We start from the raw sequence: 18,160 nt of genomic DNA on the forward strand, positions 1-18,160 counted from the left end.
TGGTACATGCGCCTTCATTGATACCCTGGACCTGGGTTTTGTCAATTTTAGGAATAGTTTGTATTTGAGGAAACTGATTAATGAAGAGGCTGGGGAGATATGTTGGGACTAGTCTGTGAAGGGTTTTATGAGACAGGCTTAGCATAGACATTTATAAAACTAGATATGATATGTTACATGGCTCAAATCTTTCCTTTTCATGTTCCCTCCAACTGCTCCTGCCCTCAGAGATACCTCTCTTTTCTAAACTACTGTTATAATTATTATCCACAGCATACAATTTGGTTCTTAATTATGGAATATCCAGTGGATTAATGAATATCATCTTAATTTCCCAACCTGACTATAAGCTCTAATATAAGATAAGAAATATGTAGCATTTTTTAAATCTTCCATGAATATCTTATATAGTTTTAGGGTGGTGGTTTTGCTAATAACTGCTTAACAATTCATTGCAAAAAGTTGTTGATGAAAAACAAATTTCAGGGTCACAGCAGAGCCATGTTACAGTGTCAACCCTATTATATTCCTTTTTCCCTTCTGGACTGGCTATATAATTTGCAGCACCTGGTGCAAAATGAAAATATGGGGCTTCTTGTCCAAAAAATTATTAAGAATTATCAAGGTGATAGTAGAGCATTAAACCAAGTCTGGGACACTTCTAAGAGTGGAGTCCCCTGTGACTGACTGCCTCGGTCTGTTTCCCTTTATGTGTTTAAGAAAAGATGCCTTTCCTTTATGCTTTGTTAGTAAACTTGGTGGAAATGATCTTTATAAGTCTTTCCCAAAGGGTGGTCCAGTAGGAGGCGAGACAGTTTTCCATGGTACAGAGATGGGCATTTGTTTAGTATCATATTTATGTACCAATGTGTTATGATATATATAAATAGAGGCCCAGTGCACGAAATTCGTGCACGGGTAGGGTCCCTAGGCCTGGCCAGCGATCAGGGCCAATTGGGGCCTTCTGGCTGCCACCCGGGACCTCTCTTCCTCAGCTGCCAGCTGCTGGCCGGGGCCTTCCTTTGTTCCAACCTGCCCCCTGGTGGTCATGCATGTCACAGTGAGTGATTAGTCTCCTGGTCAAACTCCCGCAGGGACAATTTGCATATTAGGCTTTTATATATATAGACTAGAGGCCCAGTGCACAAAATTTTGTGCACTCGGGGGTGGGGGTCCCTCAGCCCAACCTGTGCCCTCTCACAGTCTGGGACCCCTCGGGGGATGACCACCTGCTGGCTAAGGCCCGCTCCCCGGGGGGATTGGGCCTAAGCTGGCAATCAGACATCCCTCTGGCAGCCCGGGAGCCCTTGGGGGATGTCCACTTGCCAGGGGGGAGCAGGCCTAAGCTGTAGTCAGACATCCTTAGCGCTGCTGAGGAGGCAGGAGAGGCTCCCGCCACCACCTCTGTACTGGCAGCCGTCAGCCTGGCTTTTGGCTGAGCAGAACTCCCCCTGTGGGAGCGCACTGACCACCAGGGGGCAGCTCCTGCATTGAGCGTGTCTGCCCCCTGGTGGTCAGTGTGTGTTATAGTGACCAATCATTCCCAGTCTTTCTGCTTTTAGGGTCAGTTTGCATATTACCCTTTTATTATATAGGATAGAGGCCTGGTGCATGGATGGGGGCCAGTTGGTTTGCCCTGAAGGGTGTCTCAGATCAGGGTGGGGGTCCAGCTGGGATGCCTGGCCAGTCTGGGTGAGGGGTTGATGGGTGTTTGCAGGCTGGTCACACCCCCTTCAGGGTGGGGGGTCCCCACTGGGGTGCCTGGCCAGTCTGGGTGAGGGGCTGAGGGCCGTTTTCAGGCTGTCCAAGCCCCCCCCCGGCGACGGAAGCTCCCAGCCTCTCCTTTTGTTCTTTTTTTTTTATTCTGGGATTTATTTACCTTCTATAATTGAAACTTTGCAACCTTGAGAGGAGCTCAGAGCTGGCCAGAGCAGGCAGGAGGGAAGCTTGGCTTCCTCCATCATTGGGGCAACCAAGCCTCCTGCTTGCTCCAGCTCTGTGGCTGCCGGCCACCATCTTGATTAGGGTAATTTTCATATAGTCGCTCTGATTGGCTGGTGGGCATGGCTTAAGACGTAGCGAAGGTACAATCAATTTGCATGTTTGTCCTTTATTAGTGTAGATAGTTATGCAAATGTGCTATGGGGACATGTAATTTGCACATTAAGCAAAAATTTCATGTTTATTATTGTTTGGGACAGGGCTACTTTAAAAAAATGGACTGAATTAAAGGAAAATATTAAGTAAGGGTACAAATGCTATGCAGATGTTATGGGGAGTATGATATGGTGCTTGACTGACTGAAGTTTGGAAACAGTGGAAAAATTGCTTAGTTAAGGTGGCCTAATGACCTAAAGTAACTGTGGCGAGGCATTCTTAGGCCACAACTGACCTTTGATTTTCTGTTCTGGCTGATCCATTTTTTTGTGTTTGCCCGTTTGGCTGGTAAGATGTTTTAGTTTTGAAAAAAAGAAAGGCCACTGAACCTAGGGCCTGGGGAAGGCAGTCACCAGACATCTCCAGGACCTCAGAGTCCATCAGCCATTCACCACACCCTTTCCTGATCCTGTTTTGTAGATGGAAAAGAACAGGAGCAGAATACTTGAAACTAGCCACAAAGCTCTTCCTACCAATTTTCCAGTAAGCCCGCCACCCCAGTGTTTGCTCTTTCCAATTTTATACATGTACACGCAAAATTCAGCAGAGATTATTTGAGATAATTGTCTGAATTGATACCTCTTTTAAAAATCTAAAGTGCATAAAAGGGTACAAAGTGAAATTCCTAATTGTATTTGATCTTATCAGCAGTCCAGTAAAGTATCAATATATTCATATTGCCAAGTGGCTTGCCCAAGGTCACCTAGAGGGCAAGTCTCTGAGGGAAGGCTTATACCTCGCTCTTCTAATTCCCAAGTTCAAACCATTTTCACCATTCTTTGGTAGGCCACTGAACACCAAGGCCCCATTATTCCATCCTAGAATGATGTTTCTTCCTAAATTCACCTAGGACTAGTGCTCCAAATTCCTAACAGATTCCCATCTTCCCTAAAGACTGTACCTTCGCGACGCCTTTAGAAACAAGAGACCAGAATTCCTAGGAAATCTTGGGAATTCTCAAAGTCACATTATTCTTCAAATATTCTCAATAGTCTTTATGCTCTTTACTCATCACTATGGATGTCTTAAAATATTTAATAAATTCACATGATTATCAATTATGAATTTATTGTTAAAAATAATAGATATTAAGTCTGGTACTACTAAAAAGAATATAGCCTTATGGCAAATATTCAAACACTGGAAAATACCAGAAAACATAATTAGGTAATATTTGAATAATATAACATTTAGATCTTCTAACAAGGTTAACAGGAGTGCATGAAAATCACATGTCAATATTATTAATTTAAAGGCTTATTTTGCTTCCAAAAATCTGCTATTTTTAGAAATTCTACTCACAGAATTTGTATAATTCCATGTGATTAAACTTGCTATTATTTATTTTATTTCCAAGAATGACTCACTATTAGCAGCACACAGAGTCACGAGCAAACACTTGGCTTGGAAACAGCTACAAGCAAGACTGACGAGGCTGTGATCTCTCCTGTGTGCTCCTGTCCTGGTCCAAAAACGCCTGTCTTAAACTCCCACACCACATGTCACCATTTCCTGTGATTCTTTTGACTCAGCAACTTCTCTATGTTGTTTATTAATTTTAATTCTCTCAGGAGATAATACTTTTCTTCCCATTTTCCTCATTCCTCGGCCTATTTTGCTTGGGATTCAGGATTTAGAAGAAACTATAAAGGTGTAAAAGAAAGGCTGGGAAGAAATTTCCATGTGTAAACACTACCTAGGACAGGCAGTGATCAGGGTCATGAGCGTTTGGATGGAGCAGTCAGGTCAAATTATTTGTGTTCCAACAAAGAGAGGAGGAACAACGACATAAGGTTTTTAACAGCACTTCCTCCGTTTTGAAATAAAGAGCCTTTTAAAACTTATATTAGGCAACGAGTGTTCTACATAGATTTAAAATGCACTGTCTTCCCAGGAAGAACTATTATTTAGGAGTTAATTGCTAGTTGCTTGTTTAGTCTTTTCTGTCGCTGTCAGATTACTGCTGAGCCCCCCCTCATAAACAAGACACTTCCTAGCATGTCCTCTGCCGACCAAACGGACATGTGTTTCCCATTTAGACATTTCATTACCCCAACTGAAAACAAATCAGCTGTGTCTTTGGGATCTTATGGGGAGAAGGTTGGGATTTATTCCTGGACAAGCCTGAGGAAAACATTACCCTAATGGATGAAATATGTTTGGACTAAAGGTTTCTTAAAAGTGTTCAATGGGTCTTTCCCAACTTGATCTGCTGTTCCTTGAAAAGGCAGAAAAATGCAGGAAAGTCCATTGGCATTATCCTAGCTTTGCCCTTAAATGAGGAGTAATGGATAAACCTTGCTTTGGTTTAGATAAGCATCAGCAAGAGTAGTCACTCTCTCTCTAGAGATTACTCACACACCATGGACAACGTGGTCTAGAACTCCTGTTCTCTCTTGGCTGTCTACAGCAACAGAAACCCACTTCCTGTTTTCCAAAGCCAAATTCCTTCTTCAATTCAGTTTTTTCCAAGAAGACTCTCACTGATGTCTCAATGCTCAATGTGGTCAGCAAGAAAATTAGTTCTGGAAAAAATATTTGACTTTCTGCATAGAAAATAATAGTCTCCTTAAGACTGCAAGCCCACTGTGGAGGAATTTTGGCTTGTTTTATGTTTTGTACCCTGATGGGGCACAGGAAATAGGAAAATAGATTATTTTCCTTGGCCCCCTGGTGTGTGTGTTAGGTTTAGCAGTTAGACAATTTTTAGAGCTCACGCTGGGCAACAACAACATGAAGCCACTCTCAAAACGGTGTCGGGGTCTGAAGCATAATGAGGAAAGTTCATCAATGCTAATGGTTTTATTCTGAAATCTATGTGGTAAGAATACCCAGTGAGCAAAATATATTGGTGGTGTGTGTGTGTGTTTTTTTTTTACAGTGGGGCCTTGACTTACTAGTGTCCCGACTAACGAGTTTTTTGAGATACCAGCTGTCTCTCGGCCAATTTTTTGCATTGAGTTGACAGAGTAATTTGAGTTAACGAGCTCCTTAACGAACTCGGTCTCGGAACGAATTAAACTCGTAAGTCAAGGCCCCACTGTAGTTTGATTTTGCCGTAAAGAAACTTGAGAGCTGATATACTCTTCTACCGTGCACCTGAAGAACAGCTAGCTACCAGATGCTGGCATCTTGCTGGCATCCTGCTCATATTGGTGCCATGCCATTCAAGCACTGGAAATACTTAAGGATGGTGGGAAAAGTGTATTTAAAAATTAACCTCAGATAGATATTTAATTCAAATTTAGAATGAAATGTAGACGTCCTTTCTGTCACTCGCATTGGTGAGCCTCCATCTGGAAAGAGTGGAAAGAGTACAGGATACAAGTCTTCCCATTTCAGGCAAGGCCCTACAGCGAGCCTGTGTCTCTTAGCAGAGAACATTTTAGCAGAACCATTTGTCTGTAGTTTTATCTAAATTATTTTCTAGCTTTCATATTCCATAGTTTGAAATCTATCCTTTTACATTTTAATTTTTAAAAGTAAGACCCTAGGTTTCCTTATAATTGTCATTCTGTGTTATCAGGTGACACCTTACTTAACACTATGACTTGCATTCATGTGAACTGTAAGCATGTTATCAGGTACATTAGCTATTCTCTCAAGGCATGGATCATTTGAAATTTTGACAAGCATAAAGTTTTTGGGTTTTGGTTTTTGGTTATTGTTTGTTTTTTACCTTTGCACAAGTAATTGATTAAAATATTGAGCAAAGTGGTCCTAGCTGGTTTGGCTCAGTAGATAGAGTGTCAGTCTGCAGACTGAAGGGTCCCAGGTTTGATTCCAGCCAAGGGCTCATGCCTGGGTTGTGGGCTCGATCCCCAGTAGGGGGTGTGCAGGAGGCAGCCAATCAATGATTCTCTCTCATCATTGATGTTTCTATCTCTCCTCCCTCTCCCTTCCTCTCTGAAATCAATAAAAATATATTTTAAAAAATATAGAGTATATTGAGCAAAGTGGACCTACCACAAAGTCTTGAAGTATGCTAATGAAGAAAGACAGTCTTTGGCTATGGTTATTCAGCCAGTCAAAAATTATAGCCAGTGATACTATATTATTATCTATCTCAGATTCCTTTTATTTTTTCTGTTGAGAAATACGAAACTTACTCAAAAATCCTCTTGGACATTTTCAATTTTCTAGCTACCCACCTGAGGCTAAAACCATCGAGTAGAATGCAGAAGTCCTGCCATAGTGAATTTCCTAATTTTTAAAAGGCTTCCAAAAATGAAGATGAATATGTACTTTAAAATATTCTAATCTACCAGTTTGCTAATCCTGACCATTTGAAGGGGCATAATGAATACATCCTATTTTAGGAACATATTCTCTCTCTCTTCTCCCCCCACCCCTGCCACCCCCTTAAAAAGCACCCATTTAATTGTTTTCTAGGAAGCAAAGTTATACAGGACTTCATTTCAGCAGGGTCTTGGACTAACTGAAAGATCACAGATGTTGCTTCAAGCTAGGTTCACTTTTCTAAAGGATCCTGAAGAAAGTTAGTGCTGTCAGGATGCACAACAGGACAGATGGAAGGACAAATGTCCACACCCAATGATCCTGCACAGTCACGGCTTATAGTGTCTGAGTGGATGAGGCTAACAGCTTTTAGGAAGCTCAGCTGCTCAGTTCAGGTTTATATAGACAAGAGCAGGCCTGAGCATAGGCTGGTCTGAATATTTGCCAAGATGATCAAACTTATTGTTATACAATATATTATACAATACTAGAGGCCCAGTGCACAAAAATTTTTGCACTCGGGGGGTAGGGGGAATCTCTCTGCCCAGCCTGTGCCCTCTCACAGTCTGGGACCCCTCGGGGGATGACCACCTGCTGGCTTAGGCCTGCTCCCAGGGGGATTGGGCCTAAGCTGGCAATCAGACATCCCTCTGGCAGCCTGGGAGCCCTGGGAGGATGTCCACTTGCCAGCGGGGAGCAGGCCTAAGCTGCAGTCGGACATCCTTAGTGCTGCTGAGGAGGCGGGAGCGGCTCCTGCCACCACCTCTGTACTGGCAGCCCTCAGCCTGGCTTGTGGCTGAGCAGAGCTCCCCCTGTGGGAGCGCACTGACCACCAGGGGGCAGCTCCTGCATCGAGCGTCTTCCCCCTGGTGGTCAGTGTGTGTCATAGTGACCAGTCATTCCCAGTCATTCTGCTGTTAGGGTCAGTTTGCATATTACCCTTTTATTATATAGGATAGAGGCCTGGTGCACTGAAGGGGGCTGGCTGGTTTGCCCTGAAGGGTGTCTCAGATCAGGGTGGGGGTCCCACTGGGGTGCCTGGCCAGCCTGGGTGAGGGGCTGATGGCTGTTTGCAGGCTGGTCAAGCCCCTCCCCCCCCCCAGTGGGGACCCTCACCCCATGGAGGTTTGGCCAGCTTGCATGAGGGGCTGATGGCAGTTTTCAGGCTGGCCAAACCCCCCGGCGACGGAAGCTCCCAGCCTCTCCTTTTTTACTTTTTCTTTTTTTTTATTCTGGGATTTATTTACCTTCTATAATTGAAATTCTGTTGCCTTCAGTGGAGCTCAGAGCCGGCTGTGGCAGGTGGGAAGCTTGACTTCCTGCTTGCTCCAGCTCCGTGGCCACGGCCAGCTGAAAGCAGGTATCTGGGGTTTATTTATCTTCTATAATTGAAACTTTGTTGCCTTCAGTGGAGCTCAGAGCCAGCCGTGGCAGGTGGTAAGCCTGGCTTCCTCCATCACTGGGGCAACCAAGCCTCTTGCTTGCTCCAGCTCCGTGGCTGCCGGCCATCATCTTGGTTGGGTTAATTTGCGTATAGTCGCTCTGATTGGCTGGTGGGCGTGGCTTAAGGCATAGCAAAGGTATAGCCAATTTGCATGTTTGTCTTTTATTAGATTAGATACTGTATTATTATTATTGGGTACAGTTAAGTACAGTACATTCAGGCATCTCCCTCAACCTCCAAGGGTCAATGTCCAGGTATGTTCCTGAACTTAGTACAGTGGGATAAGGACAAGGGTCTTCCATCACTGTTCTGTAGAATTTCTATTGGGGAAGGGGACTTCTAAACTTTGGAGGGACATTTTTGTATCCTGGCAAAAAAATGGGGGAAAAACCAACCCTCCAGTTTAAGAGTAGCTAGGCAACAGGAGAAACATCATGTGTGTGCTACTTGTGGGGAGCAGGGCCACTGCGCACATTCTATACATTCCTTCTTTTCCTTTCTGCATTTTCCTCCTCTTGCTGCCTCACTTCCCTTGTCTTTGAGTCCCTTCTGCTCCAATGCTGCAGAGAGAAGCCTGAGCCTCCGAACCTATGTCCCAGGTCTCTTTCCTCTGCGACTGAGTGGTCCCTTGAGAGTACGGAAGAAAATGGAAATCCACGATGTGATTCACGTAGTTCATTCATGCTTTGGGTATGTTGTCTCACTTCTGATCTGTAGCCTAAGTATCATTTTACAAGAGAAGAAAAAAGACTCATGGGGATAAGCAACTTCCCAGGATTACCGTGCAGTGACACAATAAGCAGGGACTGGAAACAGGGCCATGCTTTCTTATTACATCACCGGATGCCCAGAAACCTCCTATAGAGTGCCTGCAGTGTCTGCTCTGCAATGGGACTCACACTTTTGCCACAGCTCATACTTCACAACTATGTTCTTCCTGTCCCTTCGGGACCATTCGGGAATGATAGTGGCCAATAATAACTTCTAGGTACGAGTGCCTGCTGCAGCCCAGGTAGTGGGAGACCCCTGGAAACCCAAACTGTGAAGGCAGGAATTCAGGTGCAGTAGTTAAATGCGGGAGATATTTGTGGTAGACGTTTTTCAGTTTGTTTGGGTGAGTTAGATTATAGGCAGGATTCTTTTTTTTTTTAGTCTTCTTAAAAATGTATTTAACATACTTCCTCCCTGCCTGACTAAGGCAAAGTTTAGGGTTACAAACACACCCATCCTGGCCTCACATCTCCCTCTGCTGAGGTTGCAAGGTATACATTACCCATTTTTTTTTCTTTTCTTTTCATTTCACTCAGAAATGTTTTTTTCTGAAATTATTACTCTGAAATTGTTTTCATTTCTATTGCATCTTTTTTATATTTGTATTACATATATGTTCATAAACAATATATGATAACAGTGTGCATCTTCACATTTTATATAAATAGTATCATATATCTTTCTGCAATTTGTTTTTTTATTTTTCCCCTTCAAAGTTATGTTTCTGAGAGATATCAAAGTGCATGTGAGTAGCCATGGTTCATTTATTCATTTTTTAAATTTCTGAATCGTATTCCATTGAATGACTATATCCCAATTTATTTATTCTCCAGCTGATGGACATTTTGTTTGTTTCCAATATTTTGCTATTGCAAACCATTCTGCAATGAACATTTCTGGTCATGTGTTCCTGTGCACATGTGTGAGTTTCTTTAGTTGTCCAGTTTTGCTAGCCTTATTTTACCTCTGCTGAACTGAATGACACTAAGCAGATAAATATGTGAGACTCCACAAAATAGTTTTCAGATGCCTTCAATTTGTAGATGACCTGTAGAAAAAGGATTCTCTCTTTTTATAACTACAACAATATTTTGAGCCATTTTGTAGGAACTCTAGAGTGTCAGGCATTAATTTATTGAAAGTGTTATTTATTTAAAGTGTTAAGTATTTATTTGCTATAACATTTAATTTTAATACCCAAAGGGCACAAGATGCCAACTAAATATTACAATATTTGAATACTCAATGTGGAAAAATTAGAATGTGTGGTCATTGAGAGTTGTAAGTCTATGAATTACAACAAGGATCTTGACATGCAGGTGGTATAGAAGGAAGGATAAAATGAAGGAAGGAAGGAAGGAAGGAAGGAAGGAAGGAAGGAAGGAAGGAAGGAAGGAAGGAAGGAAGGAAGAAGGAGGGAGGGAGGGAGGAAAAGAAGGAACAAAAAAGAGAGAGAAGAAAAGGAGGTGTATTAGGTTGGGATGAGTTGCAGTAACAAATAGATGTTGTCATGCAATGCTTCATAAGAATACAGCTTTATTTCTCTGTCATATAACACTCAAATATGGTTCCAGGTCAGCGAGCGTTGCAGCTTTGCTTTCTGTCGTCACTTTTCAGGGTCCCAGGTTGGCTGCTGCTTTTTTGTCTTTAAAATTTGTCCCCCAACTTTGATCAGAGGTTGTCAGATCAGTCAGGCAGATGGAAGAAACAAAGAGGAGTTCTAATGGGAGCCAGGAGCCCGGGTTGAAATCATCAAATAGCACTTTGGCTTGCATTCCATTGGCCAGACATGAGTCACAAGACCACATCTAACTATAAGGGATGCTGGGCAATGAAGTGTACCTGTGCGCCCAGAAAGATGAGTAAACTGTCCAAATTCTAGTTCTCTCTTCCACAGGAAAGAGGAAAGAAGTTGGTATGGTTTTAATTGAAAATATTGCAGCCGACATTTGTAAGAAGAAATAGTTAATACCAGTTGAAATGGAAACCAATGTACAGTTAACGTGCTTTCTCTCTTCCTCCTTGCTCTGGGCTATTTTTGTCTGCCTACATTTCCTTTCCTTCCTCTTCTGGGCAGAAAAGGTCCCACTACTCAATCCACATAGTTTTGGTGAGAATGCCTCTGACAAAAGAGGATAGAGCTTTATCTTAGCCTGGGCCCCATAGAAATTATAATTGGTGGTAATGGCTGACATGCCGGTAGTTTATTTGGATAATGATCCCATGGAACAGGAATGAGCAGCCAGGGGAGTAATAAGGTAAAAAGGGAAAACCAACACAGGGAGGTGTTGTCAAGGTGGATCCCACTGCTATGGGGACTGTAGTTGTGTGCCTATAGATGGACGTGGGGAGCATTTATCCATTGGCTCATTGAGGTTTTGTTTGCAAAGCTGATGGAAATAGCCTGGGGACTGAGTGCTACAGTAGCGCTACAGTAGTGACTAGAACTAGAGGTGGCGACAAGAGGAGCTGCACTGGTGCACCCTGGTGCCTGATGCAGGCAAGTAGCCCTGCTTCGATGCTCAGTACTCCTCCACCCCCAGGGCACAGTGCTTGGGTCATGGGTGTGCACCAACCAAGCCAGGATGCTAGAGTTCTCTCCCAGCATTTCTATAACAGGAGCTTGTTTCTCAGATCTTTCTTCCAAAGCTGAATGGATGCCAGTCTGCATCCGCATCTGCACTTCCCCTACTACTACACGGAGGAAACCTGCCTGTAGACGTGAGAGATAGACAGAGAGTTCTGTGGTGTCAAATCTCATCTCCAGCTCTTGAGGTTCTAGAGCTTCCATGATTCCTATAGCTCCTCCTTTCATTCTATGACCTACTCCCATCCGTCTAATAAATCCCCTAACTAAACCATCTCAACCTAATTTGAATTGGGTTTCTGCCAGTTGCAATGGAAATGTACCTGGCCGTGTAGAAACTGATGGGTAAAAGTGGAGTGTTATTTATCAATGGCCTTCTATCTCTGTCCTTGGTTCCAGGCCCAACTTTCATATCTTCACTTATTCGATATTTATATTTCCGTTTTCAAATTCAATGATACATCTAAAACTGAAATTGTCATCTCCTGTTTTTGTTGATTTTTTGTCAGTGATTCATTCTCCTACTCCCCAGGTTCGAAACCAGTGTTGCCTTGGACTCTATTCTCTTTTTCTTGCCATGAAGTCTTATTGATTCTTTCTTTGCAAGATGTTTCCAATTCATCTTTTTGTTGTTTTGTTGTTTTTGTGTGTGTGTCCCCGCTATGTTCTTCTGCTTCTAGTTCCTGTTCTGATCTAATTTGCCTTCATTTTTTACCACAATAATTCTGCTAAAAATTTTTTTTGCCTGACTTTTTTTCTCCTTAATAATTTTCAATGGATCTCTATAGCCTGAGGAAAAGTCCAAACTCCTTTGACACACAGTACCCTGCAAGATGAAGGCTCTACCTCAGTTTCCAGTGTTTTCTTTCACTCTGCTTCAAAATTAGCTCTTCATCCCATTAGCCATGGTCCCTGAACACAAATTCCCCATTCCTGTATCTCTGCCTTCATCCCACTTCACCTTCCCACTTGAAAGGCCACTCCCTCCTCTTCTCCTGCTCAAATCCTGGCTGATGAAACGCAGGTCCCTGTGCTGCTCCAGACCATAATGCTTTCTTTCTCCCTCTTCTTCCCTCCTGTCTGTGTTATGTGTTTAATACACTTATGATCTTGAACTGTGGCATACATTTTGTTCTTGCCAGAGTTGCCCTTTATTCAGACTTTAATTTGTATGAAAACAGAACCCATGTCTCCTAATTTGGGTTTTCTATTCCTCCATTTCTACACACCCAACACTATGCATAATAGGTGCTTAAGAAATTTTACTTTGTTATTTCTTTACTCTAAAATAAAAGGCTATGCTTTGTCTGAAGTCTGTTTTGTCATGTGATATCGGTATTGTGGATGATAAAGATGTAGGTGGAAAAATAGCTAAACACCCCTAAGTTTATCTCTATACTTCCCTGTTGTACTAATAAATGTGCCCTGTTCTTCCCACCATTGTCTTTGCTTTTTAGGAACAACAGGCTATTTTCCTTTTTAGGAAATAATATCACACTCTGATAAAAAGTTCTCTTGTTTATAAATCTCTCTTCCATTCACTCTTCTCCAAATGTAATTTTAGACAGGCAGATCTGTTTTTGAAGTTCAAAGAGAAAAGAATCAGCAGACTCAATGGCACATAACAAAAGACGATGTGTGGTATCCTTATTTCTTTTTATTGGAAAGGAATCACTTCTATTCTAGCGCAAACAATGTATATTTTACATCATAAAGCAAGATATAATTTACATATTACATTTCTTACGAGACCTTTATACCCTAAATGTCATTCCCTTTTTTATTCGGTCACCTCTTCTGGTTCCATTTAACGTGCCACATACCCCATAAATCAGCACCTTGTTTCCAAGGGATTGGGGACACAGACAGAGAGTTTGTAAGTATTCATCCGTATCTGAATATAATGATGGTGAGGAGCAGGGGTATGCCTTTGAACTCTGGCTCTGAGACCCTCTCTTGATGCCTGGCTCAGGAGCCAGAAGGCTACTCCTCCAAATCACATATGAACTCCTACTTATGTCAAGTCAATAATAAATGAACAACCATGGGTATACTTCTTGATCAAGTGCTTAGATAATAGATGCTTGTGGTATGCATTCACCAACAATGCCAGTTCCTATGGCTGACCAGTACTGGTTCTTCCATGATATTCCCAGACATCTCTTGCTCAGGGAATATTGCAATATTGGGTAAAACTGCCCAGTTTCACCTAACATTAGGGTTATGGGTTCAGACTTGTCTGTTCACCACTAAAAATGGATGTCAAGATAGAAGCTTCAAGTGACTTTACATGACCCTCTATCTCTTGGCTGCCTCTTCTAAGATTTCGTCCCTCTTAGCAAAATTTTTTTAATGTATGATTTCTGTTCCCTGCACTGTAATCCAAATCCTCTTTCAGCCATTCTTCCCAAACCTCCAACTCCAAAAGTTTACCAATTTCTTGGGTTGCACTGATTTCACAAAGAATGTTTTAATCTGTTAGGATGCACTGTTCCTTTGAAACTCAATAATCCACAGCAGCTAATGGGACAAAAGAATCCAGGGACTCTTTGGGAAGCAAGTAATATGTGTTGTTAGCCAGCTTATGCGAACCATTTGGTAAGAAATGTTTGAATAGTAGATGAAAAGAAACACACACAGGAAATTGGTTGATGAGAGCAAAATGCATCAGACGGGCTTCCTTCTTGTTATAGAGAAAAGTACAGAATCAACATTCAAAATACATTTTCAGATTGGGGGATATTTGACTGAAAAAATAACGCCATGAGCTCAATCTGGTAGGCCAAGGCAAGAAACAAATATGTTCTCAAAGTGCATCTTAAACCCCAATTCCTTGCCTGTCACTGAAAGTTGACATATTTGGCCAAAATCTATCTGAAACTTTTAAATCACTGATAAATAAAGTTATTACAACCAAGCTGGCCAGGATGAAAATGTAAATTGAAAATGTGTTTGTTCTGTGTATCTTAAGATTACTTTGGTCAAATGATGTGAATTCTGAGAGGTCTGTAAATATAAACCTACTTCTCATTTCCAAACGCAAAATGATAAGCATTAAAAGCAAGGTAGCATTTCCTTGCTAGAAAACAAGGGACTGTATCCTTCCATTAGCCTTGAAAACTTTTATAGTCCCCTTCCTTTCATGGCTACAAAGTGCTGGAAATACAGAGAATATGGGAAAGAATGAAGGAGCAAATGAATAGGGCCTCACAACACCCCTGTGAGGTAGGTAAGTATTGTTAAACCCATTTTACAAAAAGGTAAACTGAGGTACCACTTGGTAATGGGGTTTGGTCAAGTCCACCTGACAAGTCACAAAAGCACAGCTGGAAACAAAGAGAAAGAAACAAAGAAAGGTCAGTCCTGGCTCCCAGCCCTAGCCACTAACCTTTATTTCAAAACATTAGAAAATAAAATAATTGCCGTTTTGAAGTTTGGACAAACCTTTAAGTATTCCAATAAACATGTGTCTTTCAGATTCCTGTTGAGTAGAAAAAGGGCAGATGGCCAAATGGCTTTTCCTCCGCTCTCTAAGTATAATTCCCATGATAGATCAGGACGGACCAGCATTCCACCAGAGCTCAGCCTCTAAACTCAAGGACATTCTTAAAGCTTCACATACTTTCTCATTTATTTAAAGCCCTACTGTGAAAACAAGACCTGTTCTCCAACAGCTGCTCTATAAGTTGCTCTGTGGACCTTAATGAGAATTTTGTGGAGAGCAAGAAAGGAAACAAAATCCCCAATAAAACATCTCATCACTGTAGAGGGAAGGACAGTGGTGATGGCGTGAAATTTGCTTTTTGTTGTGTTTGAGAAACTGCAAACTTGAGCTTGCAAGAATATTTTATATATATATAAAATATATAAATATATACAGTATATATATAAGTGTGCATCTGATGACCCTTAAGGCACCAATGAGATATAGGCTATGCCTTTCACAACTCGGTCTTTGTTTTCTGAGAGAAATTTCTCTCCCTCATTCAAATGAAAAATAGTTCGTCTACCAAATAGTCCATGACAGCAAATCCTTCAAAAACAACAAACATCTTTAACTTAAGATGGCTGATTATTAAGATAGGGATGATGGTGATATCATCTATAGCTTAGAGCTTAAATCTAGAGCTTAGGTCTAGAGCTTATTGCTTAGAATGAGCCAGGCACAGCCAATCAAACTGGAACAGACAGGCCAGTGACCAGATGTTGCACATGACTGTTTCTCTCCCCGCCCCCCTACTCCCCAGTAGCTGATGGAAAAACTTTTCCGTGACCAACAGAGATGGAGACAGGGAGAAAGAAAATCGTGTCTGGCACAGATTCTTTAGAAAGACTGGCTTTTCAGAGGTTCCTAGAGCTTCTGTGCAGAGAACTGGGAAGGAGGACGGGGCAAGGCACTGAGGTTTCAACTCATCGATGAGGAGACTATAGGCAATTATTCTGATATATATATGGCTTCTTTGGCTATCATAGACTTTTTAAAACCCATATAATCATAGGGAGGGGTGGGGGGCTGAACCCAACTGAGGAAGCTCCGAGTATATGAAGCAAAGCATGGAAAGAAGGGAAAACAAAACGAACACACCCAGAAACAAGTGTTGCTGGTGTCCCAGAGGGAGGAGGAGTGTTTGGTAACTAATTTTCATTTGGCTCCTCTCCTGTGCTTCTCTGCCATGGTCCCAATAGTTTAGTTCTGTTTTTTTGGTTTGTTTATTTTTATTATTTTTTCCAGCAGATGAAGAAATGACAGAACAGGATAGGTGTCTTATGGTTTTTTGGTGTTTTTTTTTTTTTTGGATTTCTTCTTAGGCCTGTTTAATTATTTTTTTCCTCAGTTGACTGTTGGCACCTGGTTCCTCTGTAAACTATATTCCTTGGCCTTCAGTCTCAGGTTGGCAATGCTGTTGGCCATGTTGATGCCCTGTGCAGGGCTATTGTTGGCACATGTGGCAGAATAAGTAGCCATGGCACTGTAGGGACAAAGGAGAGAGCAGGGAGAATAACAGGCATTAGTTTCACAAAGCTGTAAGTCTGTGCCCCAGATGGGTGTGACTCTCAGAACGGGGGGCCGGCAGGGGCAGGAGGGTTGGACGAGATGACCTCTGAGGTCCCTTACAGCCCCAGATTTCCATTAGTCTAAGGCAGTTGGCGAAGGGTGGCAGTGTTTGAAAGGGCAGGGCAGAGCGGAGGAGAGTGGACCAAGGGATGGGGGAGAGAGGCATTCGCTGTGTTGGACTCAGTGAGTCATGATTTATTTCTGGGGTGAGAGAAGAAAGCTGCTTGTGCTGAATAACAGGTGTGTGATCAGCTATCCAATTGAAACCTGTTCAAAGCCCTCTTCCTGCCTACATCCCTGGCATATGGGAGCAACGAGAAAGAAAAGGAGGCATTTGAAAAGAAAATTTTTGCCTTCCTCACTCTAGGACGCTGACGTTCACTCTAACTCATTTTAGATGATCAACAGATACCACACTAAATACCATTCTTGGAGAATCAGTTAAACAACCCAAGATAACTTTTGTGCTGTTCCCTGCACAAAAGCATTGCCCAATCAAGAGGGACCCATCGCGTTTGGCCTTGATTTGATAACTTTTCAAAAGGACTTGAATAGCTCCGGACACTGCTTTTGGGTCAGTCATTTTGGAGATGTTTAAATCCCCTGATGAGCTAGCAAAGGCTTCAGCTTTAAGATTCCCGACCTGTTTCTCACTGTCTGTATTCCTGAGAAAAACCTGAAGTTTTGTTTTTTTGTTGTCAGAGATTGTAATTAAGACCTAGGAATACTGGTAAGAAATTTGTAATTGGTGGTTTTGTTACTTGTACCCATGAATTTCTTTTAAAGGGAAGAGTAATGGTTTCTTTGACTTGGATATAAATTATCCATTACTTTATATAAACAGTTAAAATGGTACTCGTTTTAATTAAGTGAAAATGTTTCTAGTTGTTTTTAAGATTAGCAAAATCCCTTTCTACTGAGAGAGACTTACAAATAGAAAGATGTGTACTCTTCCATTGCCTGCATTCCAGTGCAATTTTGTCAGCCACACAGGGGTTTGTGGTTCTGGGGATCAGGTGATAGACCAGAAAGAGAGAAAACTAAAGCTACCTGCACAGATAGAGCGACTGTATCATTAATACTTCTTTGGGACCCCGCATTGTCAAGGCTTATAGTCAAGATCCACAATAGCCTATTTCAGCTCAGATACTAGCAATTAACCCAGGAAGACTAGGTTGAAGAAATACAATTAGTCCCCGGTCACTAGGTCTTTCCCAAAATACACATCCTTAATGTAAAACCCTTATAGCACTGGTGTGTGTGTGTGTGTGTGTGTGTGTGTGTGTGTGTGTGTGTGTGTGTGTGTGAAGGCAGAAGGAAGAAGATTTAGAAGGGTTATAAAAGATCCTTATGCTCTTGTATTTCATATTAGCCTGCTTTGCTCTTACTCATTTCTGGATTGATGATTTTAACCATCTTTACAAAATTAGGTTCTCCTGTAGCTCCCTGGACTTTTCCTCTTAGCACTTATTTTAATTCCTCAACTGTAAGTTCCACAGATGAGACACCATATCTGCCTTGTTCACCTCTGTCTCCCCAGGTAGAGTTAACATCCTATCTACCACACATTTGGCACTCAAGAACGTATTTAATGAATAGATTAAGTAAGACTAAACTGATTCCAGCTCAATGTCACTTTTCTCTGTCATCCTGCTGTGAGTAATGATTCTAAAAATATTTCACCAATATGCTTTTATTCTTAGGAACTTATTCCTCCCTGTTAATTTTTCTATCTTAATAGAATGTACAAAATCAGAAAGGACATGACACAACAGGAGCTGGTGGTTGCATATCCTTAAATCCATAACAGTATCTTTTAAGAGAAAAAACATGAACAAATATTAATGCAGGTTAGGCTAATAGAATAGACTCTCACTTCTACCACTGTCTCCCAAAGGCAGAGGCA

The 18,160-nt window shown here is 41.9% G+C and overlaps 1 protein-coding gene across 3 annotated transcripts in view; it reads right to left on the reverse strand.

The window, feature by feature from the left end:
* Positions 1–18,160, reverse strand: part of PRRX1 (paired related homeobox 1) — a 90,096-nt gene that overhangs the window by 7,511 nt on the left and 64,425 nt on the right. Inside the window, exon 4 of one of the 3 annotated variants that reach the window (XM_059674109.1) lies at positions 12,841–16,168. The exons of 1 other annotated variant lie outside the window; for it this stretch is intronic. In XM_059674109.1, coding sequence (XP_059530092.1) covers positions 16,030–16,168 — 139 coding nt within the window. In that variant the 3' untranslated portion in view covers positions 12,841–16,029. Of the gene's footprint in view, positions 1–12,840; positions 16,169–18,160 lie in introns of those variants that run through there. One more of the 3 variants, XM_059674110.1, reaches the window with a different exon arrangement.

The sequence above is a fragment of the Myotis daubentonii genome, chromosome 18 (assembly GCF_963259705.1).
Source record: "Myotis daubentonii chromosome 18, mMyoDau2.1, whole genome shotgun sequence".
NCBI classification, from domain to species: domain Eukaryota; kingdom Metazoa; phylum Chordata; class Mammalia; order Chiroptera; family Vespertilionidae; genus Myotis; species Myotis daubentonii.